Source organism: Rhipicephalus sanguineus, chromosome 2 (genome assembly GCF_013339695.2).
Source record: "Rhipicephalus sanguineus isolate Rsan-2018 chromosome 2, BIME_Rsan_1.4, whole genome shotgun sequence".
Lineage (NCBI taxonomy): Eukaryota > Metazoa > Arthropoda > Arachnida > Ixodida > Ixodidae > Rhipicephalus > Rhipicephalus sanguineus.
In genome coordinates, this window is record NC_051177.1 from 52806747 (window position 1) to 52825223 (window position 18477).

Sequence of the window (18477 nt, forward strand, 5' to 3'; positions counted from 1 at the left end):
TTGCGCGACAGCGGGTGCGCCATCGATCCCTGCTCCGCGGTGTGAACGTCGGCGACTCCGCAGCCGTGAGGCGGTTTGTTAAAGCCGGGTAAACGCGCGCCTGCGGCCGGTCAAGGAGTTGCAGCGTCGACGCGATTAAAGACTCCTCGACATTAAGCAAGGACGAGCAGTAATTTGAAAAAAGAAAAATGACTCAATTTGCCTTCCGTGGTACTCATCAATAAAAAGGAATGAGAAGGGGGAAGGATGGCTGATTGGCTAATTTATTTGTGGAAGCTATTAAGGAAAGTTTAATCGGTGAGCTTTTTTGTGTTGTTGATGTTGTTGATTTTCTTATTCTTTCAGAGATGTCACTTTTACTAGACCGCAAACTGGGGACATGCCGCTTGCATATTTGTGTTATTTTGATGCTGTTTTATTTTCATCGTGATCTTTCTTTCTCACTCGCTCACTCCCTCTCTTTTTTGACCGATGTAGTAATTGTAACTTTGGTATGGCCAGTCTCAAGGCATGCCTTCCCATTTTTCATCACCTAAAAAAGAATTAAAACAATGAACAGACATCACTTCGATTTATAGAGCATTTAATTTTCATAAGAGCTATATGTACACATAAAAGAAGTAGTGTGCGACTTCTCTACTCTGAGTGAAGTGTTACTGCCCCAGGTATTTTCTGCGGCGGCACCGGCGTACTGACCCTATTTTTGTGTTTGTCACTTGCGTAAATCCAGAAGTTGGTTTTGTTCTTTTTGATCCATCGTGATCTATCTGTTGTCTTGGGGCGTCGTAGAAGTCACGAGACGTAGTAGGAAGATAGAATAATTTAATTAAACTCAATAACTTGGATGCCACACAGGCTACAAAACGCTACACAGGCGAAAAGCACGAGAGTCTCACTCATCAACGTCGTCTTCTTCCACTGCTCACACCAGCATGCGCGCTGCTCATAGAGGCGCGAGCGATGTGCTAACATATCTATCTTCATCTGTCATCTATCTTCACCTATCTTACTGAACGGTCTGTAGTGTGTTAAGCTTTCTATAATTTGTATTTGTGCTGTTCTCAACGAGCAGTACTTCTCCGTAGTGTTAACTAAGCACAGCGCAAACCGAAATACAAATAAAAAACACAAGATACGAAGCACAAATATAAGTACAAATACGAAGCGTCTTGGTGCTGTATTGAGTGTGTAGTGCTTGTCGATTAGTTCTCGATTTGTCTTAACACCGGAGCTGTTCTAAGTCAAGCCTGCACCGTCTGCATGTCTGTCCGGTGTCGCGAAGGTTACGTGACCAGAGAGGCGGAGTGGAGTAGAGTAGAGTAGAGTAGATCCTATAACTTTGGCACACACCCACGCTGGGGGATTGGCCAAGAACCGGATAGTTTTAAAGACGATAGTCTTTCTTGGGGAACTTAAACGCAGAAATTTTGGTCTGTCTTTCTGTCTGTCTGTCTTTCTGTTTGTCGGCACGTCCCTCGATTCAGCCACTCGGCCAAAGTTGAACCACTTGCCCAAGGGCCAGCCGTCTTGAACTGGTACGGCTGTTCATACTTGTGAACGCTGTCGATCAAAAAGTAAATATCATGCATATCTGAGGTGCAACATCACTAGGTAAGTATTAGGTGGCGTGTTACTTTAATAGAAAATGCATACATACGTAATTTTAAGGACCCTAGTTTCTTAAGCTGCGCTGAAAATGCATAAGAATGGAAGCTTGAGCGAGTTGGTATGCGTTCATCTTTGTTGAAACAGCGCTCACTAGACGACGACGAAGTAAAAGAAGGCACAGGACAGGCGCTGCCTGTCCTGTGCCTTCTTTTACTTCGTCGTCGTCTAGTGAGCACTGTTTCAACAAAGCTGAAAATGCGACTGCGCTGAAATTTGCCTTCCTTCGTGCCCTTCGCACGAGCTCATGGTTGTGTTTCGGTTTCGGTTCTGTATTGCACTGTACGAATGCCATGGGTTGGTGTTGAAAAACTTTAGTTTTGAGAAGGCCAAGAAGGTGAAAAAAAATATTTAAAAAATGAAAAAGCAGCGTTGTGGGCGGCCTTCAGGCTGCCGGTTGTGGGCGCCGCTCTGGCGTTCCTGTTTTACCCAGGCGACGTGTAAATAAAAGAGTGTGTGGAGAGTACTCGTTGAGTGCGGACGTTTCTCTGCTTCAGCGCTTCGCGCCAAACCGCGTTTTCGGGCTGGCTGGCGTCCCCGCCGGTCGCGTTGGTCACCGCCGGTCTTCGCCTGCTGCTACGCCGGGACTACCAGCACGCAACACAGCACTCATGTTTCCCGACGTATTGCCAGATGGCGTCCATATCTCACACAGCGCCTCTTCTATTGTCTTTACACGATATTTGCAGCGAAGCACGCAGATACGCGGCCAATTTTTAAACTCTAATTGTTAAAGTAAAGCGTATAATTTTTTTTTCTATTTAAGAGGAAAGAAGTAAAATGAAAACCAAATTAAGAATAGAAATAGAAAATCATATAAACAATGAAGCGCAGAATTTGAATAAGAAACAATAAATAAATTTTGAAAAGTACAAAAACAAAAGGAAAGATTGATTCTATAGCCTAAATCTCTTTGAACCTTTCAGAAACTGCAAGGCATCGGCAATCTTCCCGTCACTGTATCCAAGAGACAAAGCCCCGAATGAAAGTACATTTGGTGCACTTAACTTCAATCTAAGGAGTCGGAAAACGGTACCTAAAGTCAATTTGCGCAAGGTAGAGTATCTGTTAGAGTGAATCAGATAATGTTCTGTTGACTCATGTACTCCGCAAAAAGAACAGTTAGAGGAAGCTGCCAGACCAGCTCTGTGTAAATAAAAATTTAGGTATGGAGTCAGACAACGTAGTCTAGTGATTGCGACTTCAATTGCTCTTCTTTGACATATTTTACTATTCCAATAATGATTCAAATGCTGCAATTCTAATGTGTTCGTTATTGACGGTGCATAAAATTCATCTAACAACAGTTTCCTCCTTAATCTCGCACCTATAATGAATGTTAATGCCGGGAATACCTGAATTACCGGGCCATTCAAAGATGTCTTTTCTAGCGTATCTGCCATTTCATTCATAATTAGCCCTTTATGTCCTGAAACCCAAACCAACTTGATCAAATTTATATGCGGTGGGACTAATGATTTGAAAACCCTCAGAGCATTCGATTCCTCATTTGCAGTGAGGGAGGAACATACTGACCGAGAATCCGTCAAAATTACCGCAGACTTTATTGATGCTGTTAATTTACGGAAAGCTAGAATGATCGCTAAATATTCTGCTTCAAATACGGGCACAAAATCTGGAAGGCGAAGAGAAAACGATCAATCAAGAGCAGGGGAGAAAATCCCAATTCCACATTTTTCTTCACTCTGTGAAGCATCAGTCGCTATGACTGTCTTTATTGGCATATGTACCAGGTAATCACTTATTATAGCGTTTAACAAGCGGGACGATATTAGTTTTGCATTTTTTGGAAAAATGTCATCAAATTGTATTTTACTAGAGTTGTTGCTATTACTGATTAAAGGCATGTCCTTAATTTGAACGTTTAAAATGTCAAGAAGGCTCTGTATAAGCAGAATTTGAGGCGTATGAAATCTCGACCAATATACTCCAAAAAACAATTCAGGACTGGCAATAAAAACTGTTGCTGAACGTCGTACGGGGGATTCGTACAGCCTTAGAAATGACTGAGCTGCTAACAACTCAAAACGGGTAGCTAATGAGGGGAGCCTAGCTTCCAGATACAAGACCTTTATTGCTACAAATTTAGGAAGACCTAAACATAATCGCAAGGCTTGTCTTTCGAGGACTACAAGAGGATGAAGCTTATAAGCAGGAGCCCCAGCATATAATATGCACCCGAATTCAAGAACTGGGCGAACATACATGCAATATATTGATAAAAGCGTTTTTCTTCGCATACCTAAACGACTGGTGCTGATCTTCCTCAACAATCCAACCGCCCGAACACCCTTTGCTGCGATGTATTCAATGTGAGCATTCCAAGACATAGATCGGTCGTATATCACGCCCAGATATTTTACTTTCTCAACTTGTGGAATATTCTGGACATGATAAGATAGCGACATGTAAATAGGGTCTTTCAATTGAAATGTTATTACAGAGCATTTGCTGACATTTAAATACAGATGTAGCCAGTTCTACGGATGATAAGTATGATTGCAATATTTGGAATAACTTGTGAATATCATCTGCTGATGAAAAAAATGCAATGTCATCAGCATACACATATGTGTGCACGTCCTCTTGGCGGGGAACAGAACTCATGAGAATATTAAATAATACCGGGGAAAGGACTGCCCCTTGCAATGCACCTCTTGATTGCACGTACGTAGAAGACGATATGCCGCTTTGGAAACAATAAAATGTTCTATTTCATAAAAATTCCGCAATCCATGCCTGAATATATTTTGGAAAGTTCTGGTTGTGAAGCTGATTCATTAAAACGATGTGCTCAACACTATCATATGCTTTTGCGATGTCGAGAGTGACTAACGCCGCATATTTCCTTTCACGTCTAGCTAATTGGATAGGGCTTTCGAGATCTATATGCGCCTGCCATATAGAGCATCCCGATCTAAAGCCAATTTGGGATGGATTCAAGATTTCTCTCTAATTAATGACATTTGTAGCGAAGCGATCGAACTTGGTAATGGGTCGTCCTCTCGAACACCTCCTAGTGGGTCGCCCTCTTCGGCTCTTTTAGAAGAGAACGCAACTCGCGCTGAGAGTCGGCCCCGCCTCGACTGTCGTTGTTGAGTATCGTCGCCGCTAATAAACCTCTTTATAATTGGGTGGAGGCCCTTTGCTGCCAAGGAGCTTCGTCAGCGGCGATATAATAGTCGCGAAGTTGCGGATGAAGCGCCGAAAGTAGGAGCATAGTCCTACGAAACTGCGCAGTTCTTTGACCGACGTAGGTTTGGGGAACTCTGACACGGCCCGAAGCTTGGCTGGATCGGGGAGAATTCCGTCCTTGGACACGACGTAGCCCAGTATTGTCAGCTGCCGTGCTGCAAATCGCACTTCTTTAGATTCAGTTGTAGCCCGGCGTCGCTCAAACGCGTCAACACACATTTATTACACGAACATTTAAAACTCTCTCGATTAATTTTACGAAATTTGAAGTTAGCGCAATGGGCCTAATGTTGTCCAATACATACCCTTTATCCGGAACTTTAAGTAATGGTATTACCTTAGCTATTTTCCAATCCGATGGGAGCCATGCCACTTTAACACGAAAGTGTTTTATGCCCGGGTCCACTAAGACTTCAGTGACGTATTTCCGTCACGGAAATGACGTCGAAAAAATATACACAATCAGATGGCAAAGAAAAAAAGGTACCGTCAAAGGGCATCGAACCCACGACCGCTCGGTCCGCAACAACAAATACCGGGCACGCTATCCACTGCGCCACGGTTTTTTTTTTGTCTTTTTGCAGGGCTTCAGTTTCCAACCGTGAGAAGAGAGTACATCCTGTCTACAATTGTTTCATGTGCAACAGCAATTCCATGCGAGGTACCCAATCGGGTACATCCTTTTGCATTTTTTGCAATTCAAGAAACGAAGTCAGCGTCTCACAAAAGTAATCTATGGCTCGCCGAGCATCAACATCAGCGTTACGTACAGCCATTCGGGACCTCCAAATGCTGTAAAGCGCCAATAACATTGTGATATCATAAGGAAATCCATCATCATTTTCAATCATCAAATACCTTATGCCCTGTGCGTCCAATGAGAAATCTTTCTTGAGTGTCCTTTGCAGGACGTCCCAGAAGAACACCCCGTTCCAGCATTCCAGAAAGACATGCTCAATGGTTTCTGGTTTGCGACATAAAAAGCACTGGTCACCCCACGGAACGAACAACCCCTTTTCAGACAACCACGTCTTAACTGGCAAGACACCAGCATGAAGCTTAAAGAAGAAAGTTTTAACCCCCGGACGCACAGGCATGCCTTTTACGCGTTTTAGCACTTTGCTCCATTTTCCACCACAGTACTGAGAGCGGTACAAGGGAGTGGGGAGAACAACATCACATAAGTCTTTATATAACTTTTTACGGGAAACAGTGCCTAAATATTCAATAGAAAATCGTGCCTTGAGGAAGCGAAATGACTCGATAATCTCTTTAAAGTAACCTTGTGTTCGACCTTTCAACCTAACAGAAGACACTACAAACTCAGGCAAAGCATTGGCCAACCGCACTTGGCAGACCGTGCGCAAAAATGGGTCTTGAACGTCAGGAAGGTACAAGAAGCGATTTACGAGCTGTCGCAGAAACAAATGCGACAAACCCAAACCACCGTCACGCACACGTCGAAAAAGATTCGTCCTAGTAGTCTTCTCCCAGGTGGAGCCCCAAATAAAGACGGCAAAAATACGATGAAGTTTTTGAAGGTTGACTCGAGAGCAATGAAGTACTTGCAACACGTACCACAATTTTGTAATAAAGAACACGTTACAAATGGTAGCGCGTGCGAAAATGGATAAATCCTTGGCCTTCCATTTTTCTGCTTTTTCTCGGATTTGAGATGTCTGCCCGTGCCAATAAGGTTCACTGTCGCTGTAATTTTCGAGAGGAATGCCTAAATACATAACCGGTGTTGTGAGCCACTGGACGTTCATGAAGTAATTTGGCGTGAGCTCCCAATCTCCATGCCAGAAACCAAGACATTTTCCCCAATTCACTGCGCTTCCACTAACCTCACAAAAGCGTTTTACGATGTTAACTGCATCTGCAATACTTTCGAGGTTTGTACAAAAAATCGCTATGTCATCAGCATACGCCAGTAGGCGCACTTCACATGCATGAAGCCTGAATCCTTGAATTGTGTTACTGTTCAATATACTCAGACAAAAGCTTTCAATGAATATGCATAAAAGGAGAGGAGAGAGCGGGCACCCTTGGCGTACAGAGCGCTGCAATTCTATAGACTTTCCTACCTCTTTGTTAACTATCAGGCGAGTAGTACATCGTGTATATGCCATCTTAACGGCTTCTGTTATCACTTTACCAACGTTCACGTGCTCTAAGACTGCTATGAGCAAGTCATGCGGAACGCGATCGAATGCTTTCTCCAAATCAACCTGAAGCATCGCAACCGGAGAGTTCATGACATCGCTGCATTCTAGTACGCACCTCGTTTTATGAATATTCGTGAAGATGCTCCTCCCCTTTATTGCAGATGTTTGATGCGGAGCTACAGTTTCTTTTATTACGCCCTGCAACCTACGAGCAACTATTTTCATAAAGATTTTGTAATCTACATTGGTTAGACTGATTGGTCGATAAGCGGAAACCTGCCGCAATTTGATTGGATCATCTGTTTTAGGAATGAGAATAGTATGGGAGGACAGAAATGACGGAGGCAGAAATTTCACCTCAAATGCTTCGTTGAAAAGGTGCGCCAAAATTGGAGACAACTCGTGCTTGAACTTCTTGTAAAAAGCCGCACTTAGACCGTCCGGCCCAGGCGACTTGCCGCAGTTGAGGTGATCGATCGCTCTCTCTACCTCACCCACCGAGACAGAGAGTTCCAATCTATCTTTAGTTTCATCAGTGACCTGCGGCATGGACGACAAAAATTCTTTTGTGAAGTGGTCACGATCTACAGGACCTATTGCAAACAGCTTGCTGTACTGCGCCACGGTCACAGACTCTGGAGACTTTACGAACGCGCCTTTTATATCTACCACTCTCCCGGTCGGCTGGGTGGTGTTGACCTCTGGGAGTGATAAGGTAAAGTACCTAATTCATCATTGCTGTGGCCTCCGCGACTAGCACCTGCAACGCGTTACGCGTCCATCCCATTCGGCGCGTTTTCAATAGAAGTTTAATTTTGTCAATGCCTTAACACACCGCGAGGTGGCGACCTATGCCCAAGCGTCGTAAAAGCCTCGGCCTCGCTCAGCATCACGCTAATACAAACCAAAAATAGCTCTGCGACGCGCGCCTGCCTCACCTGGCTGACCGCGTTCCATGCTCACGCGCTCGCCCCGAGAAAAAGCGCGGCCGGGCTACCGGGGCAGCACGACGCGCTTTGCGTTTCCCTCTAGTCCGGCCGTGGTGTTCAATCACATTTTAACATGCCGCGGGATGGCGACCAAGTTCTGCGTCCAATATGCGACGCTCTTCTGGCTATCATACCTCGTTCTCTGATTACGCTTTCACCGTTAACTACTACAGCTACGACAAGGGTTTGTTTAATCATTTAACATGGACGTTAGTCGTCGGGATGGAGATGTACCACCAATCATCAAAGTGGGTGCATACACGTTAAACGGCGCCATTAGCTGCCAGACATCAATATACATTGTGCAAACTCTCTTACATCAATGTACAGTAAGCATTCAGTTACTTCTGTAAGGGCACGCTTTACTTTCGTGTTCTTCCGATTCTTATGACGGAGGGATCAACCGTGTTTTTTTACTGAGTAATTGATTATGTCTAATAAATAGTCTGGTGATTCCTTATTCATCATTTTCAGCATGGCCGATGTGACTCCGTCAGGGCCTGGAGCCGCTGATGGAAGGCTAGCTAAAACCTGCGATAATTCAGCCGCCGAAATTTCTGTGAAGTCGTCATTACCTAATGCAAGCAAAGGACGTGGTGATAGTTGCGAAGAAAAGCGCTGCTCCAACCCCCTACCTATTGCTTCCAACGCATCTTCTATTTCTTCTGGAGACAAAACGACAGATTCGGCATTCATGGATCGCGGAGTCAGTTTCCTTTTACGTAGAAATATATATAATGCGCGTTTATTGTTCGATTTCGACAGATAATCAAATGTCCGAATGTCGTAATCTTCTTTCGTCTTCGAAACCGTCCGTTTAAAAGCACCAGCGCAGAACTGGTAATCCTTCCAATTTTGAGGGCATTGATTGTACAACAGCTTTTTCCAGGCTGCATTTCTGCGCCTATAATCCCTCGAACAATCATCATTCCACCAAGGGGAATCAGAGTTCTGCTTAACTGAGGAGACCACAAATTCAGATTTCTCGCGAGCACTCTTTAAAATAGAACATATGCTCAAAGCCTTCGACTTAATGCTTGTATCTGATAGCGAAGCCAATGAAGAACACAATGAATCTTTAAATTTAGTGTAATTTATATACGTACATGCATTAAAAGCTAATGGGGCTACTGAACATACTATTTCGAAAGTAATCGGCAAGTAGTCGCTATTTGTAGCGCAATCCACCACTGAACAAGCCTAAATATTAAAGGGGCCCTGCAACACCTTTCTTAGTTATATTGGAATAGTCTCATTATTGACGTATGACTCTTCACGAGTCATATGCCGCAAAAATTTTTCGAATCCGTCAAGTCTAAGTGGTGTTACCAAATTATGGAGATCACGTTCCGCAGCTTTCTCCCTCAACTCAACGCTGCGAGCGCGCGGAGAGCTAGGCAGCGAGTCGAGGGAGGGGGCGCAGACGAGCGAGGCTCCGCCCAAGAGCGCCGGCGGAAATTTTTTCTTCATTTTTTTCCCTCTGACGTCTGGGCGCAACCACGTGGTCTGTGCCGCCACTTCCGGTCGGCTTGCGTCGTTCTCGTCGAGCGGAGTCGATCGCACTGTGTATCGCGCGTGTTTGAAAACTGCGCGTCGGTTTGGTAATGTTAGGTGTGCACCTCGAACGCCGTAGTGTTTTCATCGCTTTGCCAACCATGGAAGCAAACCGCTCGTTTGGAACGAATGACAGCTGAGATCGGTTTCGGCCCATACTCCGATACACCGCCTCGTAAGACGGCACTGGCAGACGACCCCGAAGCGCCGCCATTACCGGACGCCAGCATTGTTATCGGAGATATGCTGCACGGCTGCCTCGGTCGGTCGTGAGAACGTGCCGACGACGCAGTTCCCAGCTGACGAGGCAACACTCGAACGGCTGCCACTCTCAACGTCAACCGGCGATGGTCAAAAGCACAGAAATATTCACGTTTTCTGCACTGCGCATGGCGAAGAAAACGGAACCACGCAACTACGAGCAGACGAGCTGTCGGTGAGACCGGAAGTGCTAATATTAATGTTTGTTCGGTGTTTTTAACGCGATAACAGAATATAAACATACATATTATCTACTTATTGAACTCAAAATTAACAACGAAAGTAATAATGAGGGTGTTATCGTGATTATAACATCAGCCAATGGTGGAACTGCCGACAATCGCGTCATATTTTGCGGACTAATACATCATTTGTCGAGAGAAGAGGGAGCGATTTTCAGCTGACTTTGAGAATTTATTGTAAATTCCAGGCCGTGCGCATCCCTATAATATTTGGCTCGCGTGTTCTCGGGAGCCTCGACTACCGATCGGCAGCGCTTTTTGAGCATGCTCGAAAAGTGTTGCAGGGCCCCTTTAAGGCTGGAACTTGCAAAAGTCAAATCCAACGATGAAGCAGTACGACCTCTCACATACGTTGGGCTTCCTGAATTTAAGCATGTAAAATGATTATCTTGAGACCAATCCCACAAGCGGCTGCCGCACGCATCAGTTTTTGCACCCCATGCAACATGATGGGCGTTGAAGTCCCCTGCTAATAAAATATTTCTTCCACAAGTCGCAACTATAGTATCTAATGGCCGAGTGTCATGTACGCCTGAAGGAAAGTACGCATTTGCTATCGAAAAAGCCTGACCAGTCGGAAGAGTTATGTTTATAATTAATATTTCACATTCTGGGGAGATCAGCTTTAACGTCAGTTTTGCTTTATGGCAAATTCTGTTTGATAGCATTGTGATTACTCCTCCACCTCTCCAAGGGCGGGCTAATCTAAACGAACGATAATTCCTAAAGTAAAAAATGCTTTTTGGAGCAAGCCAAGATTCTTGTAATAAAATTAAATCAGGATTTAACTGTGAACAAAGGCAATGTAAATCGGTAATAGCAGCAAATATAGAGCGATAATTCCACTGTAAAACTCTCAGGGACGCTATTTTGGTGAGAGAATTGTTGCGGATACAACTTTCTCCAAAATACTCTCCTTTAGAACTTTACTGGGTGGTGACTTCTTTGGTTTAGACTGAGGGGAAGTAGAAGCAGAAGATTTCAATGGGGAACGGCTGCGTTTCTGAGCCCGGGCATCAAACTCGACATCTGTGGACACGTTGAGGTCTAGCACGTGTTCTTGACCATCAGCCAACATATGCTCTGAGGAGTCACGGATGTTATCAGCACTGTTTACCTTATCATTACATGCTGTATTAGCTTCACTGGTAGTTGGCAGTTTGTTGGACTCGGGAGTGCCCGTGGAAGTTGGGATTACAAGCTTAGCAATTTGATTGCTGACAACTTGAGCAATGCATTCGGAAATTCTAACCATTAATTGGTCCATTACTCTAGTCATAGCCTTTCCAACTGCTACCTCAACTGCCTGCGTGATATTCGTCTCCGAAAACGTTTGACGTGCTGTAACGCCAGCATAACCATGCGCTCTCTCCTTGACAATTGACATGGCTTCCCTCCTAGAGCACCTCCTTTTGTCAACAATCTCCAGCACCTGCATTTCTTGCTGTCGAATTGGGCACTCTGTATAGTCAGCAGCATGTTGTCCACCAAAGAGGCAACACATGTCGTCATGAGCCGTGCATTCTCGATCTGAGTGGCCTTCACCACATCTGCGACAGCGCACATCTGACTTACATCCACCAGCGCTATGCCCAAATCTCCAGCAGTTCCGGCATTGCAGTGGGCGCGACGCTAGCTGATCTACTCTAAAAACTAAAGGCCATGCTTTAATTTCAGACGGGCAGGATGTACCAGCAAATGTCGCAATCACTTACTCCGTGGGGACTCTCTTATTGTCTACAATTCGATTGCACCGGATGATGATGACGATGATGTTGATGCTCGAAATGAGAATGAGCTGTCTCAGCCTACCCTCACAAACACTCGCACGCTTACAGCTTCTCCGTCGGATAGCTTTGACGGCGTGGAATCGGCTCACTTTTATTTCTTTTATGCATCTTTTAAATGAGCAGTTCAAAACAAGGACACGAGAAAAGGTACAACACACCACACCGCGTCTGCACACATTCTCGTGTCCTTGTTTTACGCTACCCATTTCAAAGATGCATAACCAATTTCAACTTGCCCAAATGTCAATTCTGCACTTTTTTCCCTTTTCCTTCAGTCATGTTTCAGTTGGGTATTTAGAACCATAAGATTCAAGAAAACCATCTCTTTGTCTGTCTCGTCTCTTTTTTTCTCGGCGTCACCTGCGCCGATTTGACTTTTTTGTATGCAAGACCAACCAGCCCAACAGTACGTCCTACTGATGAAGACCACCGTTCCTTTTTTTTCCATATGAAAAATAAGACATGGTTGACCCCCCCCCCCCCCCCCCCATCATATGGATCGGTATAACACGAAAGTGAACCGTGCCTCCACAGAAGTAGTTTACTTTTTATTCTGCATTCATATATGAGAGCTTGCAGAATGTCTATTGGCGTTTCGCACCTATGACACCGTCTGACGTGGATGCACCCAAGTTGACGCCTGTTGGCACATCTCCATCCCGACAACTAACGTCGATGATCGTAATTGAACCTCTTTTGTAGCTGAACACGGACACAGCATATGTAGAATCCCGTGCAAAGATGGTATCAACAGAACATAATAAATACTGGAACTCGATACGCATTCATTCCAAGCGTCGTCATTTGAGGAGAGAAACGCCAACGCGTGAATAGGTAACCTACGCCTCTGTTCGTGTATATACCACACAGCACATCAGGAACGCGAGAAGCAGAGTTCGTAGCTCGAGCCGTGAACGCAGGAAGGCGTTCCGAGGAGATGTGAGAGATATAAATCGCTTTGGTGAAGCCTTGTGCGTTTGCGTCGGTAGCGCAGAGGGTAGAGCGCCCGGAACTCATCGTCACACACCTGGGATTCGATTCCTAGGTCATCCGAATCAACGAAACTTTCAGGGGCGAAGCTCCTTATGCCGTGGGTCTGTCCATCCTCCGTTTGTAGGTTTGTTTGTTTGTAGTAGCCACCTCTAGTTTGTGAGAAGCGTGCTTTCTGGTATGCAGTAGAAGAAGAAGACGACGTTGACGAGCGAGACTCTCGTGCGTGTTCGCCTGTGTGGCATTCTTTCTTCTTTACTGCGCGCGTTCTGGTATGCAGTAGAAGAAGACGACGTTGACGAGTGACACTCTCGTGCGTGTTCGCCTGTGTGGCGTTCTTTCTTCTTTACTACGTCTCGTGTTTTCAACGACACCCGAAGACAACATTTCAGAAGTAACGCGCTATGAGGCTCCCTCTTGGCACGCTTTCTCTTTAGCTCGGAGTCGCCAGATGGAAGACAAGGCTGCGGAACAGAGGGCACGGAAGGCGGCGGCAGCAGCGCTCGCTCGCAGACAGATGCCTGAGGTGAGAGCCCGCGAGGCTGAAGCTGCACGTCGACGCCGCGAAGCAGAGTCCGCCGTTCGAGCCCGCGAAGCCGAAGCTGCTCGACAAGCTGCACGGCTGCGGCGAGAAGACCCCGCCGTTCGAGCCCGCGAGGCCGAAGCTGCGCGGCTGCGGCGCGAATCGGATCTTCAAAATGTGAAGGACCGTGAAGCGGCGAGAAAGCGCGCGTACCGGTAGGCAGAGCCCGAGGCTGTGCGAGCACGTGAAGTGGCTGCAAAACGCATCAGGCGGCGCCGACGCGCGCTTCCAGCGGGACTTCCTTGATGACAGTTTCGGCCATAGTTGCGGTGCGTGCGACAGACTGCGGTTCTCAAACAATCTAGTCACAATATCTTCCATCAAGAAAGACCACGCTCGCGCCAATGCCATCGCCGTGCTGCAGCGCGAGTTCGCTTCGCCCCACTAATCATCATTCACCACGTGGATATACTGTGATTTTTTTTCTTCTGGTTTTTCTTTGTCATTCATTCATGTGTATTTTGCCGATATCACTTCCGTGACGGGAATCACGTCAGTGAAGTCTTGATGGACCCCGGCATAAAACACTTTCGTGTTAAAATATAAGTGATGCTGTGTCTCGTTTACTGTCACAATGTACTATGTGTTAGATCTTCGATGACAGCGTCAGCTCAGTCGATTTTGAAAACAGCGCGACCACACGAGGACGAAGAAGAACAATGGGACAGGTTCCCGTCCCGTCGCTTCTTTCTTCGCCCTCGTGTTGTTGCGCTGTTTTCAAGATGAACACCAACCAACTTGCCCAAATCTCAGTTCCCCTAAACCAGCTGAGCCGTTATGTCGCACCGGATGAAGGGCACCTAACGTATGAATGGTGATGACAGCTTTCACTTAGACGTCCCTGAAATGACACAAGGCAAAAAACGACGGGAATGTAAAAGCCGCACGCTACGGCTCGCCCGAGCAAATGAGAACGTAGAACAGGTACGTTCGGCAGAGATAAAAAGGGCGGGGAGGTACGGGATAGAGTAGGGTCGTAATTTAGTTACAAACGTTTTGCAAGAGAGAACATTTATTTTGAAACGAAAGTCAGAGTTCAGCCGGGCTTCACGGTAACTTTCAAAAGTTTACACAATAGAGTGACGGAAGAGCGTAGGCAGAAGGAAGGGCGCACCCAAGACGGCACACGCGGGCCCGAAAGGTATGGAACAATACAGGAATTGCTCGCGTAATCTACGAGGTTCACAGATGGCGGCTTATTATGCACACTCACGCGATGGGCGGAACCACGTTCGAAAATGCTCGTGCAGCGGGTGCTGGATCACGCTGGTAGCGTTATAGGAGTACACGAATTGGCTGGGTATTTCTTGCAACGGCAGCTGCGCCTACAAAACTCCGTGCTCTGACTTTCCAGGAAGCGCAAAGTGCGGGAACAATAAGAAATCAAACAAGCAATGCACGCGCCGTTGAAGTGCTACATGAATAACTTACAGCGTCAGTAATGCAGATCGTCTGTCGCATAGATTACATAATACCCTCGCATTTACGGCGCCATCAATGCTTTTCACATCTCGTGACGCCCGTGCGCCATTCACCTGTGGAATGATCTCCCGAACAGCATCGCCCTGCAGAATAATCACGATAAATTTCGCGAAGATCGTCTCAACCACTTCACTGATATTGCTTAGCTTGTCCGTTTGTTCCGATGATTCATACAATCCTTCTTTTAAATTCGAAGCATTTCGTAACTAATCTAAGACACTTCGAGCGTTTCTATCTATCTATCTATCTATCTATCTATCTATCTATCTATCTATCTATCTATCTATCTATCTATCTATCTATCTATCTATCTATCTATCTATCTATCTATCTATCTATCTATCTATCTATCTATCTAGCTATCTATCTATCTATCTATCTATCTATCTATCTATCTATCTATCTATCTATCTATCTATCTATCTATCTATCTATCCGCCTACGTCTGGGTGCTCTCGTGATCGCCTAATTAGGTTGGTGTAGGCCAAAGTTGGCAAGTGAGGGTGAGAGGGTTTTACGAATATGACTTTCTGGTCATGACCTGAATAACGCGAAACTTCTGTCGCGTACGTCGTCAAACCCTTTACTCCAGACACGTGTGTCACATACCCGTATACCACGGGCCACGGTAAGCGCGTATGCGCCACAAGTGACTGACAGTTTATATCTTCCTAGGAACGGCGAGAACAGACAATGGTAACTTCAATGCTAGAGCGTGAAGAAAAACCGACATGGGCAACGGTGACCCCAAGAATGCAAGGAACAGGATCTCAACAGGAATCGAACCCAAGCATTCTGCGTAGCAATCAGGTATTCTACCACAGAGCAGCGCAACATCTATAAAGTGCTTTGGAAAGAGACCCTATGCAGGCGTAATGTCGGTGCAGCGTCAATTGTGGTAGCAGTGCTAGCTATCTAATTTTGTATCAAAGCAATAAACACTACATATGTGCTCCTGCGATACAAACGTCGTGTCATGTTAGCGTCCGCGGTTCCAGTGTTGGCTCCGCTTTCATACAGTCTAATAAGCATTACACTTGCATTCCTACGATTCAGCAAGCCATATTCAAGCGTTGCTCGACCCCGGAGGAATACACTAGCGAAAATTACGTACCATATTCGCATCATCACACGAAAAAGTGCATTTCGTTTCGATAATACTCACGTCTGTGCTCTAAAGTGATTGCTAATGTTCCGTCAGACCACAGGTTGCCATATAAACGTCAGTGTAAGTCGACATGCCTGCTAAGGCCACAATGTGAACACAACTACTAGGCTTACACAAACACGTCGATTCACCTCGTTGCGCTTGGCTCAAAGCCTAAAAATACAGCATAGACAATTACTCGATGACTGTTTCGCATGAAACCGATTCCCACAAGGCGTGGGATCTGCCGAACTTTTTTTCATCAGCAACTTGATGCTGGTGTTTAAGGTTTTTTGCGATAGCCGCCGTTATTATAGCAAATACTGGCAATTTGCGTACTGCGTATGCATTCTATATGTGTACTAATACACTGCATCTCTCTTTTTGCGTTTCAAGCTTGCTGAATTATAATGTGCTGTAATCTAACATCTGGCATCACTGTCTTTGTACTTACGCCTGTTTTCCTGTACTAGCCGTTTTGTTAACCTACTCTGTTCTTACTGTTGTATCGACCCCTCTTAAGCAGTGCCTCTGCGAATCCTCTAAGGTATCTTTTAAAATAATTAAATAGTGCAGCTTGCACTAAGTCGTGAATTTCTTTTTCTGTCTTTGTGTCTGCTTCTTTGCCTTTGGTTTCTTTCTGTCTATTTCGCTATTTCTCTTTATGTCTATCTCTTTCTCTATCTTTATGTACTCGTAACTTTAAAGTACCTTTTTAAAGTAACTTTTGAAGCTTCGCTGCTTCAAAAGTCACTTAATTATTTGTACCTAATTAAGCAATTAAGTATAACAACAAAAATAGTTTGACTTTATGCAATACTCAGCAAGACGAATTTGGTCGCGTCGTCGCAGAGGGCGTCGGCATATTTTCAAACTCTGCATGGCTAGAGTTAGCTGGGGCACCCTGTATAAACTACGCCATACAGCAGCACCTACTTTAGTTGCACCTTCAAATTCACCTATTATCGAAGTACATTGATTGATTGATTAATTGATTGATTGATTGATTGATTGATTGATTGATTGATTGATTGATTGATTGATTGATTGATTGATTGATTGATTGATTGATTGATTCGTCTATCATTTTGTTTTATGTCGCATGTCTTCGTCCATGCAACGACAGCGGTGTCCGTGTCGGTGTCAGTGTGGACGCTGGTGTCCATCTCGATAGAGCGCTTCTTCGCCATCGTGCGGCCACTCCAGTCCAGGCGGTGGCAGACCGTGTCGCATGCGTACCGTGTCATCGCCGTCATCTGGGCGCTCTCGCTTCTTCACGTGGCCCCCATCGCCGTGCTCAGCCAGCTCATACCCACCAGGACGGCAGGTAAGTCTTTAAATTCGAGAGGGGATTACGTCCTAAATTAACACTTCCGAAGGTTATGGTTTTGACTGACACCGGTGGTGAGCTTTTTCCGTTTTTGTCGTTCACTTTAATTCGTCTTCTTTTATCGCATAGTTACCGCACTTCACTTGGAAACTACTAATAGTGTCCCTTATCCTTACCTAGCAGTGGCGTAGGCAGGAACTCTTTTAGGGAGGGGGGGGGCACGCCCTTGATCCGACATGGTGACCGGGCAAGTAATACCCTTATTACACGGACAGCCTAAACCTCGGTTAGTGTAACCGCGGTTCGCTTATGTTGCGCGGTATGCGAAACCGCGGTTACGCCGCTAACCGCGGTTGCACCAAACCGAGCTTGGCGACCTCGGTTTGGCGGCTAACCGAGAAAATGGCGGCCTCCATGGAGGACGTGTGTACGCCGCGAGCGTTCGTGAAAAACGAACGAATTGGACTGCACGAACCACAGAAAGCCTGATTAGGCTTTGGGAAAACAATTAGCGTCATCTGCGGAGCACCTCAAAGAGTTGAACGCCGGACTGCCGTCAGACGCAGAGCCATTCACGCCAAAGCAAGTCCGATTTAACCGAGGTTGCTTCTGCGCCGTGTAACATCGGCGAACTGTGGTTGGCGTTAACCGTGGTCCAACGCGGTTAACCGTCGTTGGTCGTAACTGCGGTTAACTTGCCTGTGTAACAAGGGTATAAGTGTGGTCGAGTGTCATTTTGTGCTCTGTATACCATGGCAGAAAAGATTTAGGGGGGGGGGGAAGGGGGGGGGGCATTGGCCCGGTGTGTGTCCCCCTGGCTACGCCACTGTTACCTAGGCATAATTATGTATTTCTTTTTCAATAATAAATTTAGTTGTGAGTTCAGCCCTGCGTCCATTTCTTCTTTCTGTCCGTATTCTAACCCTGTTGTGCTGTTATACATATATCTAACGATGATAATTTTGTATTGTTTGTTTGTTTTTGTGCATCTGTTCTTCTATTCGCTATTCTTTCTATACTTATTTTCCTTTCCCTTCCCCCTAGGGTAGAGTAGAAAACT

General features: G+C 45.6%; 1 protein-coding gene across 1 annotated transcript in view; it reads left to right on the forward strand.

Moving 5' to 3' along the window:
* The window catches only part of LOC119381589 (cholecystokinin receptor type A), a 158355-nt gene that overhangs the window by 113717 nt on the left and 26161 nt on the right, over nucleotides 1-18477 (forward strand). Inside the window, exon 2 of the mRNA XM_049412836.1 lies at nucleotides 17214-17414. Coding sequence (XP_049268793.1) covers nucleotides 17214-17414 — 201 coding nt within the window. The remainder of the gene's footprint in view (nucleotides 1-17213; nucleotides 17415-18477) is intronic.